General features: G+C 33.7%; 4 protein-coding genes across 5 annotated transcripts; 3 read left to right on the forward strand and 1 right to left on the reverse strand.

Moving 5' to 3' along the window:
• The first annotated feature begins 664 nt into the window (after positions 1-664).
• Positions 665-8,980, forward strand: LOC114191928 (reticulocalbin-2). Of its 2 annotated transcripts, none has more exons than XR_003606039.1 (7): positions 665-1,461; positions 1,627-1,729; positions 1,822-1,887; positions 6,097-6,270; positions 6,380-6,476; positions 8,369-8,501; positions 8,612-8,908. XR_003606039.1 is itself a non-coding variant. In XM_028081382.1 (7 exons), exons 1-6 carry the CDS (start codon positions 906-908, stop codon positions 8,488-8,490), a joined length of 1,122 nt encoding a protein of 373 aa, XP_027937183.1. In that variant the 5' UTR covers positions 667-905; the 3' UTR covers positions 8,491-8,501; positions 8,612-8,980. The 2 variants fall into 2 exon arrangements, 1 of the variants encoding a protein (XP_027937183.1); XM_028081382.1 differs by having other exon boundaries at positions 667-1,461; positions 8,365-8,501; positions 8,612-8,980.
• Positions 8,981-9,077: 97 nt separating this feature from the next.
• LOC114191929 (aluminum-activated malate transporter 12-like) lies at positions 9,078-13,241 on the forward strand. The gene is made up of 6 exons (XM_028081383.1): positions 9,078-10,688; positions 10,868-11,011; positions 11,129-11,401; positions 11,853-11,974; positions 12,070-12,213; positions 12,462-13,241. The coding sequence occupies exons 1-6, from the start codon at positions 10,409-10,411 to the stop codon at positions 13,044-13,046; spliced, it is 1,548 nt and encodes a 515-aa protein (XP_027937184.1). The 5' UTR covers positions 9,078-10,408; the 3' UTR covers positions 13,047-13,241.
• A 926-nt stretch (positions 13,242-14,167) lies between these two features.
• Positions 14,168-16,789, reverse strand: LOC114189594 (nuclear speckle splicing regulatory protein 1-like). Its single transcript, XM_028078204.1, has 4 exons — positions 16,446-16,789; positions 16,214-16,336; positions 15,174-15,392; positions 14,168-14,940 (listed from the first exon to the last, which is right to left on the reverse strand). The coding sequence occupies exons 1-4, from the start codon at positions 16,599-16,601 to the stop codon at positions 14,509-14,511; spliced, it is 930 nt and encodes a 309-aa protein (XP_027934005.1). The 5' UTR covers positions 16,602-16,789; the 3' UTR covers positions 14,168-14,508.
• Positions 16,790-19,508: 2,719 nt separating this feature from the next.
• Positions 19,509-23,261, forward strand: LOC114189640 (aluminum-activated malate transporter 12-like). Its single transcript, XM_028078264.1, has 6 exons — positions 19,509-20,062; positions 20,159-20,299; positions 20,657-20,857; positions 20,945-21,066; positions 21,168-21,311; positions 21,497-23,261. Exons 1-6 carry the CDS (start codon positions 19,786-19,788, stop codon positions 22,100-22,102), a joined length of 1,491 nt encoding a protein of 496 aa, XP_027934065.1. The 5' UTR covers positions 19,509-19,785; the 3' UTR covers positions 22,103-23,261.
• Positions 23,262-23,512: the final 251 nt, after the last annotated feature.

Genomic DNA, 23,512 nt, shown 5'->3' on the forward strand with positions numbered 1-23,512 from the left:
GTATTTTTTAAAAATCTTTATTTTTTTATAGTATAAATGTGGAATACAAGTAGTAAAGTTAAATGAAATAAAATTATAATAAAAAATGAATATAATTTTATTTTTATTAAAAATATTATTTATAAAGGTCAGATATTGGTTTATTATTATCCGTTTTAATTTTTGTATATTGTTTCCACTGTTTTAACTTTGAATGTGTATAATTATTATATTTATCTCAGGTAATTACGAATCTTCTTGAGGTCAAAAAGATGAAACCAATAGTCAAATGTCAAGTTTGACTCAGTTACGTGATGAGCTAGTGTTCCCTAAACACTTAACAGATCACGCAATTATGTAGTAAAACATAGATGGTAAATAAAATTATTGGTCTTCGCAATTAATTAATAATGTAGATTAAGTTATGTAATATGATTATGTACGAATATTAAATTCATTAATTATAAAAAAGTTATCGCTTCTGATAACCCATTTATAACTTTATTTGTTTTGGGTTATTTTTCGCCACTTAATTATAAGGTAAAAAAAACATATTTATACCTTATTATTATTATTATTTTACAAACGATATGCAGAATCGTACCCAATTACAGTTTTTGTTACGTTGTTAGATTCTTAATTATTATTTAATCAAGAATTAAGGAAGTGATTAAGTGTATCTTTCAGAGAAAAGAAAGAAGAGAGTTAATGGCGGAAGGAATAGAAAGAAAAAGCGTAATTGGGAGCTGAAAGGAAGAGAAAGGGTGAGTCTGAAAATCAGAGAGAGGGGTTAAAAAGTAGCGTAAATGGTAATTAGGTGGAAATGAGATTTAAAAATGAGATTTAAAAAAGGGATAAAAGCGGGGAGAATCGAGTTCAATTGAATTGGAAAGTGCAGAATCAGATCTGGTGGCTGTCCCTCAGCGATGGCCAAAGCGTTGATATTCGTCTACATAGTCGTCGCGGCGGTGCTGCTCTTGTTTCTCTCCCATTCCCCCAGGACGTTCTCCGGCCACCGCCACCGCCGCCTCAAGCTCCGCTCCAACTACACCCTCGCACCGTCGCGCCACCACGCTGTGCCCTTCGACCCCTTGGTGGCTGAGCTGGAGCGCCACCGGGAGGACAAGGAGTGGGAGAAGCAGTTAATCCACCAGAAACACCCGGAGCTGGACCCAGACCCGGACTCGGCACCGGCCCACGAGTCCCAGCCCGAGTGGGAGGACTTCATGGACGCTGAGGATTACCTGAATGACGAAGACAAGTTTAATGTGACCAACAGGTTGATACTCTTGTTCCCCAAGATCGACGTGGACCCCGCCGATTGGTTCGTCACCGAGCACGAGTTGACTCAGTGGAACCTCTACCAGGCACAGCGCGAGGTCCTGCATCGCACCCAGAGGGAGATGGAGCTTCACGACAAGAATCACGATGGCTTTGTTTCCTTCTCCGAGTACGATCCTCCCAGTTGGGCTCAAAATGCAGGCCTGTCCCCTCTTCCAGCTTTTAGATCCGAGTAACACTACTATAATCGACTAATGTAGTTGCGTGCTATGGACTTGAACTTGAGATCGCCGTGCGTTTAGATACCGATGATTATTTGATCATTCTGACTGTGTATTGAATGTTGTGTTTTTTTATTTTTGCCAGATAATGAGTCTTTCGGTTATGATATCGGTTGGTGGAAAGAAGAGCATTTTAATGCATCGGATGCTGACGGAGATGGTGTTCTAAACTTGACTGAATTCAACGAGTGAGGCCTATACTACTTCCTAGGAAGCTTTTTGTTTAAACCCATGATGATCCTTTCCTCTTTTCCTTATTTTTACTTTTTGGTTTTCCTAGCTTTCTGCACCCGGCGGACAGCAAAAACCCTAAGCTTCATCAGTGGTTGTGCAAGGAGGAAGTCAGGTAACTCAAATATCAGAAGAAGTCTATATGAAGGCTCAATATATCAGTATTGAAATTGCGGGGTTATGAGTTATAGCTTAGGTGTAGAGAGAGAATAGAAACTTTGGGTGATATTTTCCTGTGTTGTGAATTCTTGATGTGTTAAGAGGGTGATGCAAAACATAAAACACGAATAATTATTTATACTAATACTAGATGGTAATCCTAACTAAATAAGGAAAGAAATCATGGGATGATAAAGAAACTTATAAACCAATCCTCTAAGATACACTAGATCATTCTAATGTACAATCAAAGATAATATGTGCTGAATATTGTTATAATTGTCCTTGTCTACATGTAGCTCATTATGGTTTAAAAATCCTTTAAGGAAAAAGAAAATATGTAAATAGCGCTCTACCAAATGAAAAGGCAAATGAAGGATGCTTGAGATATTGGAGTGTTGCACTACCAAGGAAGGAATTCATCACCACATGGCTTATTAGTGGAATATGAAAAATCACCATCGATGAGGATAACAATAGGAGGCTCACATGAATCACAATCAATTTCTTACTAGTTTATTATTGTATGTCTCGTTGGAGAAAATAAGTCACTGGAATAAATGTCTGGAAAAACGAATACCATGACCCCATTGGTTGGAGACAAGGCGAGTGAAATCTGGATAGGAGACAAGTGGGGGCTAGATTGCTTTTGGGAGAAAACCTTAGTGTTATTGATAGTGTATAGTGGAAATGGTGGAAAGCCAAAATTTTGCTACATCATATAGCAAATAGTTTCAGGAAAAAAAGAAGCGAAAGTCATATAGCAGTTGAAATAAATCAATTAAAAGATTATAAAAAAAAAAGTTGCATGTGAATGAAAGGTTGCACAATAGTTGGTATAATATTGAATCAAAAGTCAATTGTTCATGGAAACATTAAAAAGAAGTTATATGTTAAAGATAAAATATTTGTTCATTTTACTTTGCCTGTTCCTCTTCCTCTTCCTCCGTATAATCATCATTCTCATTGTCAGATAGTGAGGCATATCCTTCTATTTCTTCTCCTTCTTAGTCCTCAAAATCTATACTGAGGTTGCAGCATCTTCAACTACTCTACTTTCCAGAGGTGATAGGAGGATGCAGGAGGAGATGAAAAACATTTATGGAGGAGTATAGAAGTCCTTCCTTGCATGAATAATGTTTCCGTAACATGTATAGGAGAGGTTTAAGACTTTCTATGTGAGTGGGACATTATTGGTACTGGGAAAAAAGCCACGGGTAGTCCCATATCTAAACTATGATCCCACTTCTCAGTCTCAAAACCATCACAGCTGCGTTAGCATGATTTTTTAGGGAAGTTGCACCACAGTGCAATAGCGGATTGTAGGATTTTTGCAATGCTATTGTTAGCATCCCTATAATGGCTATTTAACAACAGTACAGAAGTTGAAGCCAAATTGCATCTAGGTCAAAAATTGTCAGGGCTAGACTACATCTAAGGCAAAAGGCAGGATGTGTCTGGAACTTGATACCTTCCAACTTTCTCCATTTCAAGGCTATGCTAGCTATGTAAATTGAAAACGAGTCAAACAGTAACCAAAAACTATAAGGCCAAAATAACATTAAAAAGGTGGTGAACAAGGTGAAAAAGGGCTAGACATAATAAGAGAAGGTGATAAACAATAACATTCCAATTAGAGACCTAAATTGATGCCTCCAAATATAGGTTCAAACTCCAAATATCACAGATCTAAAAGAGAACAGTGAGACAAGCACGGCACATGAATAATTGACAAGAAAGTCTTTTTGGATGCAGCACCATGCGAATAGATGATAGCTGTCTGTGGGGATGACCTAAGTGTAGGCAATCAGCATTTGGAAGTGTATGCTGCTTTGAATGTTATTGGTGGTTTGGTTAGTAACTGCCAATCTGGAGATGACTCTCGGGAAGGTTACCAGACTTTACAGATGGTGTATAGGTACTGAAGGAGGAAGCTGGTGGAGTAGAGAATTTGAATATTTTTCTTGCGTATAAGTGAAATGTAACGTGATGCAAAGTGTAAATCACCAACCCTTTATTTTTACTAATCATTACAAAAAAAAAAACGAGATAATAAAGAGATACAGAAAGCAATCCTAGGAGATAATAAGAAAAGAGTAATAGTATGCATTTATTGACAATGTGAATGATTTTTTCGCTTTCAACAATTAGAAATTGTCATGTATTGTATTTTGGCTGACTTTTATTATAACTAATGTTATCCTAAACATAATTTCTAATAGTTTGGCTATATAAAAACCTTTTGTACTCTATCAGTGGACAGAAATTAATCGTATAAGAAAATATAGAAACTAATTAGTTAAGATAATATAATCAAGATACTATTGAATATCTTTTTCTTATATTGTGACAATCAGTTTTTTCATACTATGTGATTTCTGTTTGTAATACTGCATATCATAGATTTATTTATTTAATCATTAAGTATTTAACAGTTAAGATAATTTGATGAAAGAAAATTATTAATATAACTGTATATTTATTCTTATAATAATTGCATTTGACATAAGAATGACCAAGATGTAACGACAGTAGATAACTATAAGCTATTTCAGTCTTAAGCGGCCACACATGGGGACTGATAAACACGGCATAGAGTTAAACAAGGACCTCAAGTCTTTCATTCCTTCAAAATTTTCCATAGGGAAACATTCCTAAAGGGGAAAGATTTATGAACCCAAATGAGAGAATTCCCAGTCTCTTGTCAAACGACAGGGAAACTGAGACCAGAGATTGAAAATTGTATTCTAGCACCTATCCAATACCAAAATCAAAATGAAAGAATTGATTTTGGTTTTGGATCTTTTGCTTTTGATTTTTTGGTCAAAGCAGACTAAGAATCTATCACATATGTCTTAGATGGACTGAATATTTTGATGAATTGCTTGAATGATAAAAACCAGTAGGATTTAGATTTATACACATTCCAGAGAAGTAAATAGAATTCTCTAATTTATACATGGACACTTGTTCTTTTTAACCATAAATTTTTGCATGTATGGGTATCGTATGCTGCTTTCTACCTATGAAGGGTGAGACTGACAGTGTTTAGTCTTTAGATAATTTTCTTTTCTTTTTCTTTTTCTAATATATTGGATTATACACATATATCTCCTCTATGTACATGCTTTCTGTTGACAGACGATATTTTATGGTATTCTGGTATAAAACAATATCTTTTTGATACATATCTTAGTTGTGTTATCTACGTATGTATCCTTTATTGTTCGTGTCTCTTGGCTTTTGATTGTATAAGCTGTCTTTGGACTTTCAATAACTTCATCTTAACCTTAAACAAGTAAATTTGGATTTTGTGTACCTGATAAAAAGGAATATGATATGTGATTTATCCAACAGATTTTGGTATAAAATGTTGATGATGATTATGGGAATTGGTTAAACTTTTTAGTTGGGTATTTTATATTCACGTGTTTGGATGCAAGAGATACTTATAATATCTGGGATCTTATGTGTAACATGTATCTTAAATGACAATGAAATCATGTGCCTGGATACCAAATACCAGTGTCCTTAACATATTGGGGAATCCTAGATGCCTACATGAAGCTAATGGTGCTTGAAATAACCCCTAAACTGTTTTGTAGTCTTGATGGAAAACTTTACTTTAGCAGCATAACTGGTGGAGATGGGGGATATACGTGTCTTTAGATTCAGAAATAGGCAGTGTAGACCTTTTCTTACCATTAGTATTCTTGACTCTGGTCTTTCTTAGCCTTCCTTTTGTTCGCAAACCATCCACAGCTTAATATATCCCCAATTACTCCCAAAGCTATCGTCTCCACAAAATTGTAACTAATTCATTCCTGACTGGATTTCTTATGGTCACCCAAGTCTGTGCAACCTATTAAGATTGATGTTGAATATTTAAATTCTTTTAGCTCATGGCTTGCTAGTGATTGATGTATGATTGGTTTGTTATTGTTGGAAATGAATTTTTCCTTGCTTGACATTTGCCTCCTCAAGCGAAGTTGCAACATTTGTGTAGTATTTTTCGTTGACTATTGTGCCATATGTTAGAAACGGGGAAAATGTTCGTAGTTATTTTTATTGTCTGGAGTGAATGAACTCTTCAGTTTATATAAGCTTATTTATATGATTGTCTTGGCTTACTATTGTTTAATTTACCCATTTCTTTTTTTTACAGGGAAAGAGATACAGACAGAGATGGAAAGGTCAACTTTAAAGAATTTTTCCATGGGTTGTTTGATTTGGTGAGAAACTATGATGAAGAAAGTCATAATGACTCGAATCATTCTGATAATTCGATGGATGCTCCAGCCAGAGTGTTATTTGGTCAGCTTGATAAGGATGGTGACGGGTATTCACCTTTCTATTACAATCATTAGTCTACTTTCTTTGAATCGTTATAATAGTCCCCTAATTGTATACTATCTTTTTATTTTGGGTTATCATCTCAATCTTTGCAGATACTTGTCAGATGCTGAACTACTGCCCATAATTGGGAAACTCCATCCATCTGAGCATTATTATGCAAAGCAACAAGCCGATTACATCATTTCACAGGTACTCTATTTTACTTTACAATAATTACAGTCTTGTTGTTGGCTAAGGTGCTGATTCTTTCTTTTAATGTCATCCGATCATGCAAATGACTATTTATTCAATTGATATTGGCTTAATATGGATGACATACTAATAGGAACTGAGATATTATAGGGTGTCCAAGTCCCATATTGGGTAGTATGGGATGCTTGGTGGAGTATCTAAGTGTTTGATTATTCTTGTCCATAGCTGGCTTTAGAAGGTTGGTTCCTCTAGTGCTTGTTGTGTACCTATCAATTGGTATCAGAGTTAATTTCAAGAGAGGTTCTGTTGAGTAGTACTCAAGTATTTGTTTCTCCCCTCTCAATACCCCTTTTCCGAAGATGGATTCCCCCATTAGTTTGAGTACTTATCGCATACATTCATTTTTATGAGTAAATGGTTTTGTTAAGTAGTACTCAAGTGTTTGTTCTTCCCCTCTTAATACCCCTTTTTGAAGATGGATTCCCCCATTTGTTTGGGTACTTATCACATACATTCCTGTTTATGAGTAAATGTCTTTTTGCTTTGATAGAAACCCAAATATTAGATTATAAAAAATTAGAGGGTATCTTGAGGTCTCTAAGTCCCACATTGAGGAGGAGGGAGGAGTATTTAAGCATTTGATTTTCCTCTCTTAACATCTAGCTTTTAGAGGCAGGTTCCGGAAGTGTTTATCAATTGTTATCATAGTTGGTTGTAGAGTGAACCAGTTCTCAGGGGCGGTGCTGTGACAATGACTTGGGACGAGGTTTTTAAGCCTCACATCCAGCAGTATGGAATGCTTAGTGGGGTATTTAATATGATTTTTCACTTTTATAGGCTGGGTTTTCCACTTGTTTTGATGTTTATCATAAATTTGATCAATTTTCTGTACCTTGAGGGTTCTATCTTTGATTGATCAATAATGTCTTTGACTGTAACCACCTTATATGGTATTTATTGGTGATAGCATAATGACTTGGCCTCTTAATCACTGAAGATTCCTTCTTTTTTGAAAAATGTTAGCTCGTAACTGATAATTGTACTTTCTGTTTGATCTCTTTAAAATCTAAATCATTCATTAATGAGTTCCCATTCTTTCTGGATGAGAATAATTGAAATTTGTTTTGTCTGCTTGTATTCAATATTATTATTATAGCTTCTTGGAGAACTTCTTTATCAAGTAAATCAATTTTGTTATCCATTTTTCCTCTCCAATTTCCAGTTTTAGTTGTTGAAAATGCACATTTTTGTTTTTGCTCATGGTCATCAAATAATGTCTCAATTTTGATATACTAACTACTTAGATCACTACAGCCAGATTTATCTCCACTCCATGCTGCTAAGAAAACTTGTTTTAGTAGATATGCAGAGTTTTAAGATAAGGGAAAGAACATTTTTAACACTTTTGTGGGAGAGCTGGGGGGCCTTATCTGCTATTTAGCAATGTGAAGAAATATATGCTAATTTAATAACCTTGCCCCCCTTTTATAATATTTTAAGAGGGAGAAAGGGGATGGTTTTCTTTTCCTTGTTGGGAGAATTGAGATGCATTGCATACCTTGTATTTACCACTCTGCATTCTGAATATTATATGTAAATCATTCTTTGTGCTTTTTTCCTTTTGCGGAGTTATATCTGTGGAGCATGATTTACATGACAGATCATTCAACTAGATGCTACTATTGGATTAAATTTTCTTAACGATGACTTCAATATGCACTTCTTCACTTGTGTTACATCTCATTAAACATTGTAATAATGTTATGGAAAGCAGTTAATACTGACAGAGATAGCTCAATACTCACTCCCAACACCTGTTGCATAACATCATACATTTATTTCATCAGTGACCATTATATGAAGTCCTGAAATAATGTTATGACAGGCAGATGAAGACAAGGATGGCCGTCTTACTTTGACTGAGATGATAGAAAACCCATATGTATTTTATAGTGCTATTTTCAACGATGATGAAGATGATGATGGTGATTACCACGATGAGTTCCGATAAATTAATGTTAGGTAAAGGCAGCTCCTTACTCCCCCTTTTAATTTTACTAATGTTCCCAGTTTATTTTTACCAACATTTTGTGAATATTTTCTCTACAATGTTTTATGATCGTCTAATGTAGGATACGCAGAAAAGTTCGGCATAATTCTAGTGGCAAGGAATCAGTATTTGAAGACAATGACATAACAGAATTTTGATGTTTCAGGCCCTATGAGGTCCTTAGTCTCTATCCTGGTGGGCTTTTTGTGCAATGGCAACATTTATTGCTTCTTTCCATTCATATTATCTGCGAGTTCTTATTTGCTTATGGGATCCACCGTGACTTGTCGTTGAGTCACACTGGGATCAGTTAGAGGATGATAGGATCTAAACTTCATTGTAAAATTTGTAGAATAATATACAAATTTTCAAATCACTAGTTCGGCTATCATTAATTAAGTAGAACATCTCAATTCTCAATGGGCAATATACATGTACCACTGTTAGAATATTTTTGGACTGAAGTAGCAGTAATATAATGTTTACCAAAACGTTAATGATAAAATCAACAATTTCGGATTTTTGAAATAAAAGATTAGGTTAACAGAGTAAAACTCCCTTTCACTGTAATCAATTTGGTCTCACAAGTCTTTATTAGTTTGACATCTCAAAGTATAGGGTTTGAATGGCATTTTCTGTAAATTATGAAAGTGAATGGTCAAGAGTTTCAAGGATTGGATAAGTTAAGTATTGTTTTTATTGTGCCTTCTTTTTAAAATGGAGAAAAGAAATATTTAAAAGTAAACATTTCAAACAAATTTCATGACATGTGCAAAAGTTTTTCTAATCAAAATCTTGAAACAAGTAGGTTTCATATTCTTTAATAAAATTTTTAAAAATGACATGGAAAAAATTGAACCAGGAAAAGCAAAAATATACAAGCTTAGAATTTGAAAGACAACCTTTATTATAAACTAAATATCCTTAAGTAGAATGAGGGTACTGCGGCTGGTGTCTGGAACTTGACCCAACAGGTGGGGTGATTCTGCTTGATGATTGACTGAAGTAGCTAGTGCAATTTCTCATGCTCAAAATATTTTTTCCTTGATCTATTTACTTTTAATTTTTCAAAAATAACATCACTCAAACTAGAAATTGACGATAAAAAACCAGTAAGTTAGTGTTGGAAATAAGTAAAAATCAACTCAAATTCAACGGGAACATTAGATACACACATAAGCAATTACATCACCACATTGCTAGCAAACAATAATTTTAACTAGAATAAACCCAAAATATAGTCTATGTGACAGTCCTAAATCTTAGTTTTTTTTGGTCTGGTTTGGAGTTAATAATGTTACAATGGAGGGAAATGCAAATATTAGAGAAGATTAACGTGGTATGTTTGAGCTAATTTGAAGGGAAAAATGAGGAAAGAAAGGTTGGTTCAATTGCAAATGCTTTCTGCACGCTCAACTGAAGATTTGTCACAGTTTTCCTGAGACATTGTGACTATTTTTCACTCTCAACATATATGAACAATCTCTGTTTCTTTTCTTTTTCTCACTCACTTTCTTTCACACCATCCAACAAAAACATAAATATACTACTTGAGTTACAATTACGAATGCGTGCCTCTCAGAAGCAGATAGCAGCAATTGTCAACTTCAGAATTAACATTAGCATTATTAAACCTGCTATGATGTGTCAGAATTAAAAACCACACACGCAGGTCTAAATAATTCTATTTGACAATAAACAAGTCATGCAAAGATAACAGGTGCACCATGATGTCGATGCTACGTAACCAAAGACAAAATACCCTTTATTATATATCTATGCTTCTGGTTACTTCATCAACAAACAGTTCTACTATAGTTTTTCCTTTCTCTTAGTAATCACCTTCTGCATGCTTTTAAGCTAAACCTTTTGAGGTTCCATGGATTATGCAAGCAACAGAAGCATGATGAGAAGTGATTGGATTTGGAAATATGTGAAGAGTGTTGGTGAGAGAGTGAGAAAATCCACAGGTTTGGCATGGAGAACAGCAGTGAAAGTAGGGAAAGAGGATCCAAGAAGGGTGGTCCACTCTTTGAAAGTGGGTTTTGCTTTGACACTGGTTTCTTTGCTGTATCTGATAAAGCCTTTGTTCGAAGGGATTGGACAAAATGCCATGTCAGCTGTTCTCACTGTGGTTGTGGTCATGGAATTCACAGTAGGTAATACCTACTTACCTACTTCTATTCTCAATCACTCACATTATCGTGTTTTTTTTTACATGCTTTTTGTACAGAAAATTTTGAACTTCAACTAGTATCAATGGAAAACTTGGTTGTCATGTTATAATATTGTATCTGTTTATTGAATGTTTTTGTGGTTTTGCTGTACTACGATGCAGGAGCAACATTAGGCAAAGGACTAAATAGAGGGTTGGGGACTCTTCTGGCAGGATCATTGGCATTTCTTGTGGAGTATGTTGCAGACATCCCTGGTCGGATTTTTCAAGCTGTTTTCATTGGTTCTGCAGTTTTTATTTGGGTAAGTATCATCACTTATAACGTTAATGAATCTTTGCTTTGAAATTTTTACTTGAGATTGCATATAAACTTTTAATTGCAGATAAAATGAAACCACATCATTTGAATTGTTTTATTGGCAGGAGCTGTAACTACTTATGTGAGGTTCATCCCCCATATCAAGAAGAACTATGACTATGGTGTTATGATATTTCTCTTGACTTTCAATTTGATAACTGTATCAAGTTACAGAGTTGATAATGTCTGGGCAATTGCAAAAGATCGTATAGCCACCATTGCCATTGGTGGTGGCCTCTGCCTTGTATTGAGCCTTTTGCTTTTCCCAAACTGGTCAGGGGAAGACCTCCACAACTCCACCATAGCAAAGCTCGAAGGTCTAGCCAACTCTGTTCAAGGTATTCTGTACTATTTTAAACAAAAACACTCACAAAGTGTTTTACTATTTTGTTGGAAATCTCGTATCAAAACTGAGATAAGAAGATTTCTTAATATATATAAGTGGGTGTAAATCTCATCTTACAAGTCAATTTTGTAAAGTTAAATTAGATTTAAAGTTCAGTTCTTATCATAATATCAGAATCATAAATTAAAATCTATTGTAACGAAATTTGTTATCGGATGGACCTATTATGTTAGGTTTTGTGAAATTAACTTAAAATTAAAGTCAATTTCTTAACAAAAGGTTACTACATCTTGTTTAGTTCTATCTATTGTGTTAGTGTGTATATATATATATATATATATATATATATATATATATATATATATATATATATATATATATATATATATATATATATATATATATATATATATATATCATTGATGGTCCAAATAATCATGCAGCTTGTGTTGTGAGATACTTTAATGATTCTGAAAATCAAGAAACTCAAGATGATGCTTCTGATGATCTGATTTACAAAGGTTACAAGGCTGTCTTAGATTCTAAATCCAAAGATGAAACACTGGTAACTCTTGTGACCTTTTTTCTGACAGTGAAGTTAAACATTTCCAAAGTTAGTGTTTTTTGTGATAGATATCATAAGAGTGTGAAATTAAACAGGCACTGCAAGCAAGTTGGGAGCCAAGATGGTCAAATTATTGGCACAGAATTCCGTGGCGGCAATATAAAGTAGTGGGGGTTACTCTTCTCCATTTTAGTTACACTATTGTTGCACTACATGGGTGTCTGCTGTCTGAAATTCAGGTACTATATCTTAATCAAATACTTCACAAAACAAAAATTACTCTTACAACAGATAATACTCACAGGTACCAAAAGAGACTATTGTAGCTACATTTTATGATTTTCTAGATGTAGCAAATGACATAATGATCCAGAAACTATTATATGGTCTAAAACCATAGTCTTAACCAACTTATGCAGTGTGTAATTATATTTTTCAGTTTGTGAAAAAGATTTAATAACATGCCTTAATCTTTGCATGAATTAAGACCCCAGGATCAATTAGAGCTCTCTACAAAGACTCTTGCATCAGACTTGCAGAAGAAGTGTCTAAAGCACTGAGGGAGTTAGCTAATAGCATAAGAAATAAGCGTCAATTTTCCCCTCAAGCACTCTCTGACAGTATCAATGAAGCTCTACAAAATCTGAATGATGAGTTGAAATCCCAGCCACAACTATTTCTAGGCTCAAAGAATTTTGGTGGAACCACACATGCTGAAGAGGAGACTAGAGTCTCAGTCTCGAGTTTTAGGAGTGATTGTTCTCCCAAGTTTGAGTACAAATCCAGAGAACTTTCTGGTGAAATGTCAGTGGAGGGACACAAGAAGGTTTTGAAGCCACTGATGAGTAAGATTGTGATGACAAGCCTTGAGTTTTCAGAAGCATTGCCTTTTGCAGCTTTCACTTCTATGCTTGTGGAGATGGTGGCAAAGTTGGATCATGTTATTGATGCAGTTGATGACTTGGCCAAATTGTCACGCTTTAGAGAGTTCAGAGATGAAGATGAGATTGTTGTGAGTTGTGAAAAACCAAAGATAGTTCACAATGACTTGCCCTCTTATGCATTTGATTAACTAGGGAGTATTAATATTCTGCCTTAGAATTTTATGTTTATTATCCCACAAGCATAGTTAAACGTTTTGAGTAGGTGTGTGTGTATTAATAAGGCATATGTGGGGAGAGCAGTAATGTAGTTTTAAGTGTTGTGATAGAAAACATGTAATGAAGAAATGAACAACTCTGTTAGCAGATGTTTTAATTGCAAGATAAGAAAGATAACAGTGTGTCTGTTAAGAAATAATTGTTGAAATCACCCCATATATCTTCAATTAATAATTCATGTGTGATTTTAACAAGTAACACTTTCTTTTATTATAATAGTTTTTTTATGAATAGGTTGGTCCATCTCTAATTATGTTCAAGAGTTAGGATGTTTGTTGGTTATCAAAGTAACAAAATATTACTTCACATTTAAAATTAGAAGTAAGAAAATTAAGAATTTAGATACAATATCTTCAAACACAGATTACAAATGACAAGGAAAACTATGTGTAAAATTAGAGAAATGTTTTTCTTTAAGTGAAAAAAAATTACAATCTTTGATTAACTATTAAATATAAAGAAAGAAAAATCAGATACTCCCTTGTAAGTGAAGAAGAATACACATACCTCTGGGAATGAGAGAGGTATTTAGAAAACTTTCATATATTTTCTTTCATAAGGATGTAAAAAATGATAAAATGAGTTGTATTCGTACACAAAGGTTTGAGTTTAAACATTAATATCATTGCAAAACTTTTCATCATCCAATCAATTTATAGATTTAGCATATAAGTAGGGGAAGATTTTACCACCTAACTTTTCAACAAAGATGTCTTTACTATTTTATGATGATCATTCAAACCTTGTGTATCCAGCATGACATTTTTCAATCAACTAGGGCTAGAGTTTGATTGAGGTATAAAGAAAGTAACAGGGAATTCAACAAAGAAACTCCATGACATCATAATTTTTATTAGAAAGAAAAGCTAAATAAGATGAATTCTTATTCAGTTAAAACCCTTGAATGTCACACTAGCATGCCTATTAAGCTACAATCCAATAAATATACAACCAAAGTGGAGAACCAGGACAAGGTCCCATATCGTATAGATAAGATAATAATCCTTCTAAAGAATTATAGTTTGCACGAGTCTAAAGAAGGAACCACCACTAGTGATCTTTTTCATATTCATTGGAATTAAGAAATCTATTTGTTAGATTTTTGGAAAATAAAATGGTTCCATATTCTATTCACAACAGTAACAGAATGAAATTAAATTAACATTTGGCAAAGTTCATGATCATACGAAGTGAATCATGAATTGACCCAAAAGTTAAATATCATATGCTAACACTGTATACCAGATCATGTTCTATGACTCTTTCACAGATATCCTCTTTGACATTAAGGTTTACAAAAAAACAGATATCATGGATATTAAATCATGCACGAAATGAGTCACCAACATGTGAACAAAGGCAGGGAAATTTTCATTATTGATCCTTTGCTTTCTTACGTGCCAGGAATCGCTCTTTTGCTGCAGCCAAAGCATCCAGACTTCTTTTGTGGTGATCGGGTTTTGGTTCAGAAGCTGATGGCTGTTCGTCTGAACTCTTTGCTTCCACAGAAGAAGCCTCAGGATTTGGTTTCGTGTCCAATGGAGTAGAAGCCCCACCCTGTTCCCCAATTTTTTCTGTAGGAGACTCCACTACTGAACTTGGATTGTCCAATGAATGCTGCACTTCATCTGACCCATTACGTTGTTCATGGTCATGTGGTGCGTGGCCCTCTCCCTCATGGCTCTCTGCAACTCTACTCTCAGCCTCCTTCTCACGTTTCCTTGCTTGGGCATCTTTTGCTCCATATGCAACATTTTTGTCAAGGTTCGAATAAAAATCAAGCAAAAAATCCTTCTTCTTGGTAACCTATACAAATATTAAAATACAAAAAATGTCAATAATAAGAACAGAGAGATAAAAATAAGACCATAAAAATCAATGCCAGTTTAATTAAAAAAATACATATATATGCACTAAAGTGAGGGAGAAAAGAAAGGAAACACTAGAATATTTTAAATCCATTACGAATCTAGATTGACAATAGAGATATGAAAAAGTATGGTAAAAAACAATTAGAAATTTAAAAGACAGGAACTTACATCTTCTCTTTCTTCTTGAAGTTCACGCAAACGCTCTAATTCCATTTGTCTCTCTCGTTCGGCAAGCTTCTTTCTATATGCTTCTGTGACAAATTTGTCTTTGTCAGCATAGATATGGTCGTCTTTGCTTCTCTCTTTGGCAATCTTTTTCTCATAAACAATCTCACGATACTGCTCTCGCTCTTTTGCCTTTTTAATCAGATTTTCGATATATTTTGGCTACATCACAAAGATTACAGGTTGATGATAAGTACCGAAATCATTTAGCAAATAACCCAAAATGAACACATTTCAATACTAGCTCTCACAAAAGTAAAACAAGAAAGAAATTTAAACAAAAAATTAAAAAGAAATACTCACATAGCCTATTCGAAACCCAGTAACCCATTTCACTATTCTAACAAGGCCTTGACAATAAAACTTCCTAACCTTGGGAATGAGGTGTTGTGTTCATACATGTCAAACACCAATTCCCAGATTGACACTAACACCTTTATACGTCGAATTTTCAAAAATATTAAATCTTAAAATCTTACAATCTTAATTTTATATAAAGTTACTTCAACACATCAGGAAAATATGTTCCTATGCTACCCGATGATCTAATTATCTATCATCTGTACATAAGCCTCCTAACATCTTGGATTTTTCTCAGACATTGCATCGTCCACTATGTCCTAGGTCCTATGTAATACGAACTACACTGCCGAGACAACAAAAGGGTACAATAAAGATGATTTGGCAATCTTTTTTTATAAACAAAGATTACATATGATATATTCAAGACAATCCAACAGAATAGCAAAATGATTTCAATGGTATCTTAGCACAAAGCCAATTCTAGAAATTTAAATAAATGAAAGGAAATTTTAATCCAAAAACAAAAAAAGAGAAAGATGCATATCTTCATGCTGCTAATTATTACGTAAATGCAAGTTGCCAGAGATTCTCAGTTGCTGACTGTACGATTCTAGATAGTCATGAACATAACAAAGTGGCTGTTTAACTGTAAGAGAAGATTACTGGAACAGCAAGCAAACCTTTCTCTCTTCACGATCTTGTGTCAATGGGCGAGTTTCCTTCGCTTTCATTTTGTCATAGACTCCATCATAATCAAATACGGATGGATCTTCCTCCAAGGCTTTCTTTTGCTGCTCCTCAACCTAAGAAAATGAAATTAAGATTAAGATAATAATAGAAAGAAACACAAAGATAAACACTGAACGCAAATTATGAAACACCAAGAAAACTATAACGGAAAGATGAACTTACTTCCTTGAGACGTTTATTCTTGCTAGCCTGAAGAGCAATTTCCCTCTCAACGTCATTTTCATCATCGTCATTAAATCCAAAAGGGGTGGCAAGGGAGGGCCTTGGTGCCGGTTTCTTTGCCTTAGGTGGCCTAAGGTTCAAACCATACTTGCTCATTTCACTCTCCAAACCCTAGAATCGTTTTCACTACACAAAAACACCGAATCTTCGTGTTTCTAGGTCACGATTTATGCAGAACGCACCTGCGTAACAATTTCGTGCTTCGCTGCTTCTCTCTTGCAATTTTCTGTTGTTTTGGGTCCTCCTTTCGAACCAACAGATCCGTGTTCATCTCACTTCTTTCTCTTGTCCGTTTCATATGTCGCACTACAAATTACTGGGTTGGGCCTTATCATGGTGGGTTCACTTTAAAGTCCAACAACTTTTTTCTTTTTCACGTAAAATAATACGGAAAAGTTTCTTTCCATTTTCTAATTATATATTCTTTCTTTACTATAACTGTCCAAACGGATCACCCGACACAACCCGGCTCGACCCGGGACGGGTTGATCACTTAGTAGGTCAACTTAATTCGGCTTATTTATTAGCGAACCAACAAAATTAGAATCCGACTCGATCCACCACGTGTTGACGGGTTAAACGGGTTAGCTCACTTAAAAAAAAACACACAATTTTTTTTCTTCAATCTCAAGAAAACTAAATTATAATTCCGATTAAAATATAAATAAACTTCAATACAATCCAAATAAAATCCCAAATTATGTTAAACTCCAACTACAAACCAAAATCACAAAAGTATAAATTACTATCTAATATCAAATCATTCTTATCACTTATTAAACTATAGTATTAGAGTCTTGAATGGATAAATTCACAACATTTTCAACTCTTGAAACATCTTCTTTATCCCCATCTATAATAAAAAAAGAAAAAAAATAATGTTAACTAATAATATTAAAATATTAAGTATTAAATAATTAAATTAATTTTACAGTACTAACAATAATGTTACATGTTAATTCAAAACCATATATATATATATATATATATATATATATATATATATATATTTAATATTTAAAATTTATTGGCGGGTTGGTGAGTCAACTTGGCTCATCACGGGTTCAACCCGAATGAGCCGGGTTCTTAGTGAGTTGGGTTCATTTTTAACCCATATTGAAATTTGTAATTATTTTTCAACCCGAATCCGTGATGAGCCGGATTGGGTCGCGTTATAATCCATTTTGACGGCTCTATTCTTTACCTTCTTTCTTTCCATTATTTTTGTTAGTTTTATTTTATAACACATCCAAAAAAAATGTAAAAAATTATTTAAAAATAATATGATAAACTAATAATATTATAATAAAAGTGTATAAATTAATTTAGCCTAATATATTAGAGGTTTTTCAAGATAATATTGATTATTATGTTACTATATCAAGCTCATAATAAAATTATATTGTACACGTAAAAAGAATATTTATTATAAAAAAATTTATAATTTCTTCACGAAATTCATTCCACAAGTTCATATACTAAGAAAATATCAAACATTTCATCATGTTAACTTATTTGGAAGAATTTAATATTAATTTTATTTTACTTGCCTTATCATATTTTCTTGTAATTTGAAATAATTTATCATTCTCTTCAATATTTAATTTTTTTATTTTATTAAACATACTGGTCCATTTAAAGTATACTTGTTTTTTTTTTTTTAAATCTTCATTAATGTCTTTGAACATTTATATTATTAAATTTTAACTTTTTATTACAACAATAACAAAAAAAAAACAACTATCTTAAAAATTTAAGTTGGTTGTTATATTTAGATGGATATTTTTCTTTTTCTCGATCAACCTCTTCAACAAAATAAACCTGTATAAAGAGTATCACTTAAGATAAATAAAAATCAGAGTGAGTTACAGTGGCAACTAACAAAATCAATATTAAGGGATGACTTAGATTAGGCTCCTAATAAACAATAAAAAGTAAAGACAAAACAATAAATCAAACATAATTTTGTCAGACAATCACCTGAAAGTGTAATTTCTTACGTTAATTTTTGTCCACGGAATAAATTTTCACTATTTATAATAATTTTTGTCCTGATATTGGTTCCCTTCTATAATTACCTTTACTTTGTCTTTCGCCGTATTCTATTTTATAGGGAGAAAATCTAACTTTATCAGCATTATTTGTGAGCATTTCATATGAATAATGATATTTTAACCCACTTTTTTTACCTACTTTTAATTTATTATTTTTATTATTTTTAGATCGTCACATCATCTCACTACAAAAAATTAAAATAGATGATCTAAGGATAATGAAAATAATGATTAAAAATAGGTCAAAAAAAATTGGTTAAAATATCATTTTTCTTTCTAAGAAACGTGTAGTACCAAAACTTTGCAACATACATTCTTTTTCAACTATGATTTCTGTAATAGAACAAATTGTAACATGAGATTCCCCCAATTTAAGAAAACATTGAGCCTGTAACCAGCCACCATGCAAAATATTTAATTTAAACCTTGCTTTAGTCAAAGACAAGTAGGTTTGCTTTACTTTTGATAAGTAAGACAGAACATGACTACAACCAACAACCTATTTTATTATATTCCACAAGAAAGGACAACTAAAACTAATTTAGAATACTAATATTACTCGATTAAAATACCTGTGTTACTGGAACTAAAAAAGCAGATATCAGCTGTGAGACAAATTTCTAAATTAACCATTTAACACTAAAAATGTTGTGCCATGTGTACGGTCAACGTTACTCCACGCAGTTGTATTTTACAATGAATAATAAACCCATCTAAGACATATAATTAGGGAAACTTTTTAACAAGTATTTAAAAAATATATATTAAATCCTTACTAATTCTAGTACACATCTAACTGTATTTTTCTATATACAAAAAAAAAATAGTTAATAATGGTTATGAACCACGTAACATTTTTCCGGTATAAAAGTGGGTTGTTGGAATTTAATTGTTATATCAGCTTCTGGTCACCAAAACAATAACAATCCACTGCTGTGAGGTTTGGTTTTCTCCACTGAACATTGACATTAAGTACCTACGAATGCAGGCAACATAATTATATTTCTCAGCAGTGGATTGCACCAATAAAACGGCTGCAACTGTCTGAATCCAACATATAATTTCCATCATTAAGAGGGAAACGTTTTTCCCTCTATCATTGTTACATGTTCCTTGTCACTTTGTGAGAGCTTTTAAGCAAAGCATAACATACCCTTGATCGTAACTGATACGTTAACGATCTTTCTGCCCAGAAATCAGAGCTGGTGAAGGGTTTGAAGGTTTCTATGGCTGAAACCGATGTTAGGAGTAACAGATTCTCTAGGCAAATGGGGTATGTTCATTGCTTTGCTGATAAGGTGAAAAGGTTTCCTGGTTTGGCCAGAAGAGAAACATGGAAGGTTGGGAAAGATGATCCGAGAAGGGTGGTTCATGCTTTCAAAGTTGGCATAGCTTTAACAATAGTTTCTTTGCTGTATCTGATGGAGCCATTGTTCAAAGGGATAGGGCAAAATGCTATGTGGGCTGTCATGACAGTGGTTGTGGTCATGGAGTTTACTGTAGGTAAGGTTATCTCAGTGACATTGTTTTTGTCTCTGAATCTCAGCAAGGTCAGTGAATAGGTATTGAAGGATCCTTTTGGTTTTTCTCTGATTGCAGGGGCAACATTATCCAAAGGACTGAATAGAGGATTGGGGACTCTGCTAGCAGCATCATTGGCATTTCTCACTGAATATATTGCAGATGCCCCTGGTCAGATTTTTCGAGCGGTTTTCATTGCCGTTGCAGTTTTCATTATAGGTAACCATTTACTATTATCTCATGAAAGAAACTTTTTGAAAGGCTTTTGGAGAACTACCTACAAAAATATAGATTCTGTAGCTTCTCTGAAATCTGGTGAATTAATTTTGCTGTTGCCATGTATTTCTTGAAAATTTTAGAGAAACTCAATTGATTTGTAAAGCTACACACAATCATACAAAGTACAAAACACTTAGTCACATGATAAAAAACCCCTTAAGTTATCGTTCAAGTTCTTGGCCTATGTTTGTCATTTTCAGTATCTATAAAGCAAATAACTTGTAATCTGGTTTTCTGTCTTGTGTCTGGAGTTACCAAATATGCTTTTGGAGTCATCGTTTCGCTTTTGGTTGGCAGGAACAATGACCAGTTACGTGAGGTTTATCCCCTATATCAAGAAGAATTATGACTATGGTGTTCTGATCTTTCTCCTCACCATTGCCATAGGTTGTGCCATATGTCTTGTGATGAGCATATTGGTGTTTCCAAACTGGTCAGGGGAAGACCTGCACAACAACACCGTATCAAGGCTTGAAGGCTTGGCCAACTCCATACAAGGTAATTTAAATGAACACATGCACTGAAAGTTTGTGCAGAACAAACAACTGTTGAAGATTATCACTGATGGCTAAAACAATCACGCAGTCTGTGTCAGGGAATACTTTAATGATTCCGAAGAATCGGCATGTCAAGATGATTCATCTGAGGATCCTATTTACAAAGGTTACAAGACTGTTTTGGATTCCAAAACAACCGATGATACACTGGTAATTCAGTGCCTCTTTCCTCCTATGTGAAACAAAACATGTCCGAAATTATTAGTGATTTGTGATTGAAGTTCATGTGTTGATTGTTGTGTGGAAAACAGGCATTACAAGCAAGCTGGGAACCAAGATACTTAAGATATTGCCACAGAATCCCATGGCATCAATATGCAAAAGTTGGAGCTGCACTTCGCTATTTCAGTTACACTGTTGTTGCACTACATGGATGTCTGCAATCTGAAATTCAGGTACTGATCAAATCATCTAGAAAAAAACAAAAAACAAACACTTAAGAAAGCGAGTTTGTCTATTGACTAAACTTTCAATCCAAAAGATAAATGTAAATCAAAAGCATATTACTCCCTCAGAAATTTCTGATGTGATGCTTGTTACCATAATCTTATTATTTATCTATTAACACTTACTTCATCAGACACCAAAATCAATTCGTGCACTCTACAAAGACTCTTGCATCAGACTTGGAGAGGAAGTTTCGAAAGTATTAAGGGAACTTGCCAAGAGCATAAGGAACAATCGTAAGTTCTGCCCTGAAATACTCTCCAACAACCTCAAAGAAGCATTACAAAACCTCAACAGTGCCTTGAAATCACAACCACAACTTATACTAGGCTCGAGGAATAGTCGAGCCACAAACACCCCAGTTCAAGCAGTTCAACACCATGACCAAAAGCTTGAAGAAGACACCAGAACCTCATTACCGGGTATTAAGAATACTGGTTCTTCTTCTCGGCTTGGGTGTAGATCCAGAGAGCAGTCTCGGGAGCTTACAAAGAAGGTTTTAAGGACACAACTGAGTAAGGTTGCCATAGTAAGCCTTGAGTTCTCAGAAGCATTACCCTTTGCAGCTTTCACTTCTTTGCTTGTGGAGATGGTGGCCAAACTCGATCGCGTCATGGATGAAGTTGAAGATTTGGGCAGAATGGCACAATTTAGTGAGTACGAAGATGATGGAAACGATCATAAGATTGTTGTGACTTGTGAGAATCAGAGTGGCGTTGCTTCTGCTGGATCAGAGTAGTTAGAAGAATTCAGAGGAAGTGCTTTGGCACATTCTTCATCTCAACTATTATGCATGCATGCATGCAAGCATACGACGTTCGTGTGTGTAGAGAAACAAATTGCTCGTCCTTTTTGGTGTAGAAGGTGTACCTAAAATGCTTCCACAATAATGTACCCTTATGGGCAAAGTGAAGTCCTTTTTGATATAGCTAGCATCATCATTTAGTTTACAACAAAATATTTTTGATACAATTTTATTATGAGTCATAATATTTTGAACGAGAACTTATTATTATGATGATGTAATAATATACATTCCAGTGATAATATCATTTTTATATTCTATCATATATGAAAAATAAGTTATTAAAATATATCCTCCTTTTATTAATAAATTATGCAGGAGGGCAATAATGTAGTTTTTGAGTATTTTCATTTAAAATATGTACTAAAATAAATGAACAACTCTGCTAACACGTATTTTAGATTGCAAGATAACAATGTCTATATTACGGAATCATTGCTGAAACCACCCTCGTTTTTTCTTCAGTTAATAATTCACACGACATTTTAATATGTGACACTTTTATTATAGTAATTTTTTCTTTTTATGAATTTGTTGGTTTCATCTGATTATCCATTTTGGTTACAAAAATAATATAATATTAATTTCATTTTTTAAATTAGAATTTACAAATCAAAATGTTCGACAAACTTTCAAGTCATTGATACCAAGGCCCATATCGAATAAATGAGAAAACAACTTTTATAACTATTATAACTGATTACGTTTTCTCTGGACCTTTTCAATCACCTTCTCTATCTAAGGATCTATTTGCTCATTTGACTAGTTTCTCAGATATGTCTCACCTTTTTCTACTTAGCAAAATCAGAGTGAAGTTGTTTTAATTAATACCTACTTAAATAGTTCAATTGTTTAATTTACATGTTACTAAATCGATCTTCATAATTAATTAGATAACAAAATTGTTGATGAACGTTTAAGATGACTAATTTTCTGTCAGTCCATTAACCCAATAAGCATGATTCCTTCAAAAAAAAATACTAGTTTTATGTTGACTTCACCTTTTGAACCAGCCTTGCTAGCCACTGTGAATAATACTAATTACACTGATTTTTTTTATCATACATAATCATTAGTACTGTTCATAGGATTTGTTTTGATCTGGAATTATTCATATGATTATTATGTTTCAAAGCATATTAAATACATACTATTCGTTGCCAGTCAACTCAGTAATAAAGACCTGATTCCAGAATTTAGTAAGGTTTTCAATTCTTTGCATACGTCAGTGCATGTTTCATTAACAAAAAAAAAAATGAAACATTTTCAATGCTTCTGTTGTTTTAAGATGCTTAGAAGAAAATATTATTAAAACAAATTAAGTTCCATTACTTATTAACATTA

Source organism: Vigna unguiculata, chromosome 7 (assembly GCF_004118075.2).
Source record: "Vigna unguiculata cultivar IT97K-499-35 chromosome 7, ASM411807v1, whole genome shotgun sequence".
NCBI lineage: Eukaryota > Viridiplantae > Streptophyta > Magnoliopsida > Fabales > Fabaceae > Vigna > Vigna unguiculata.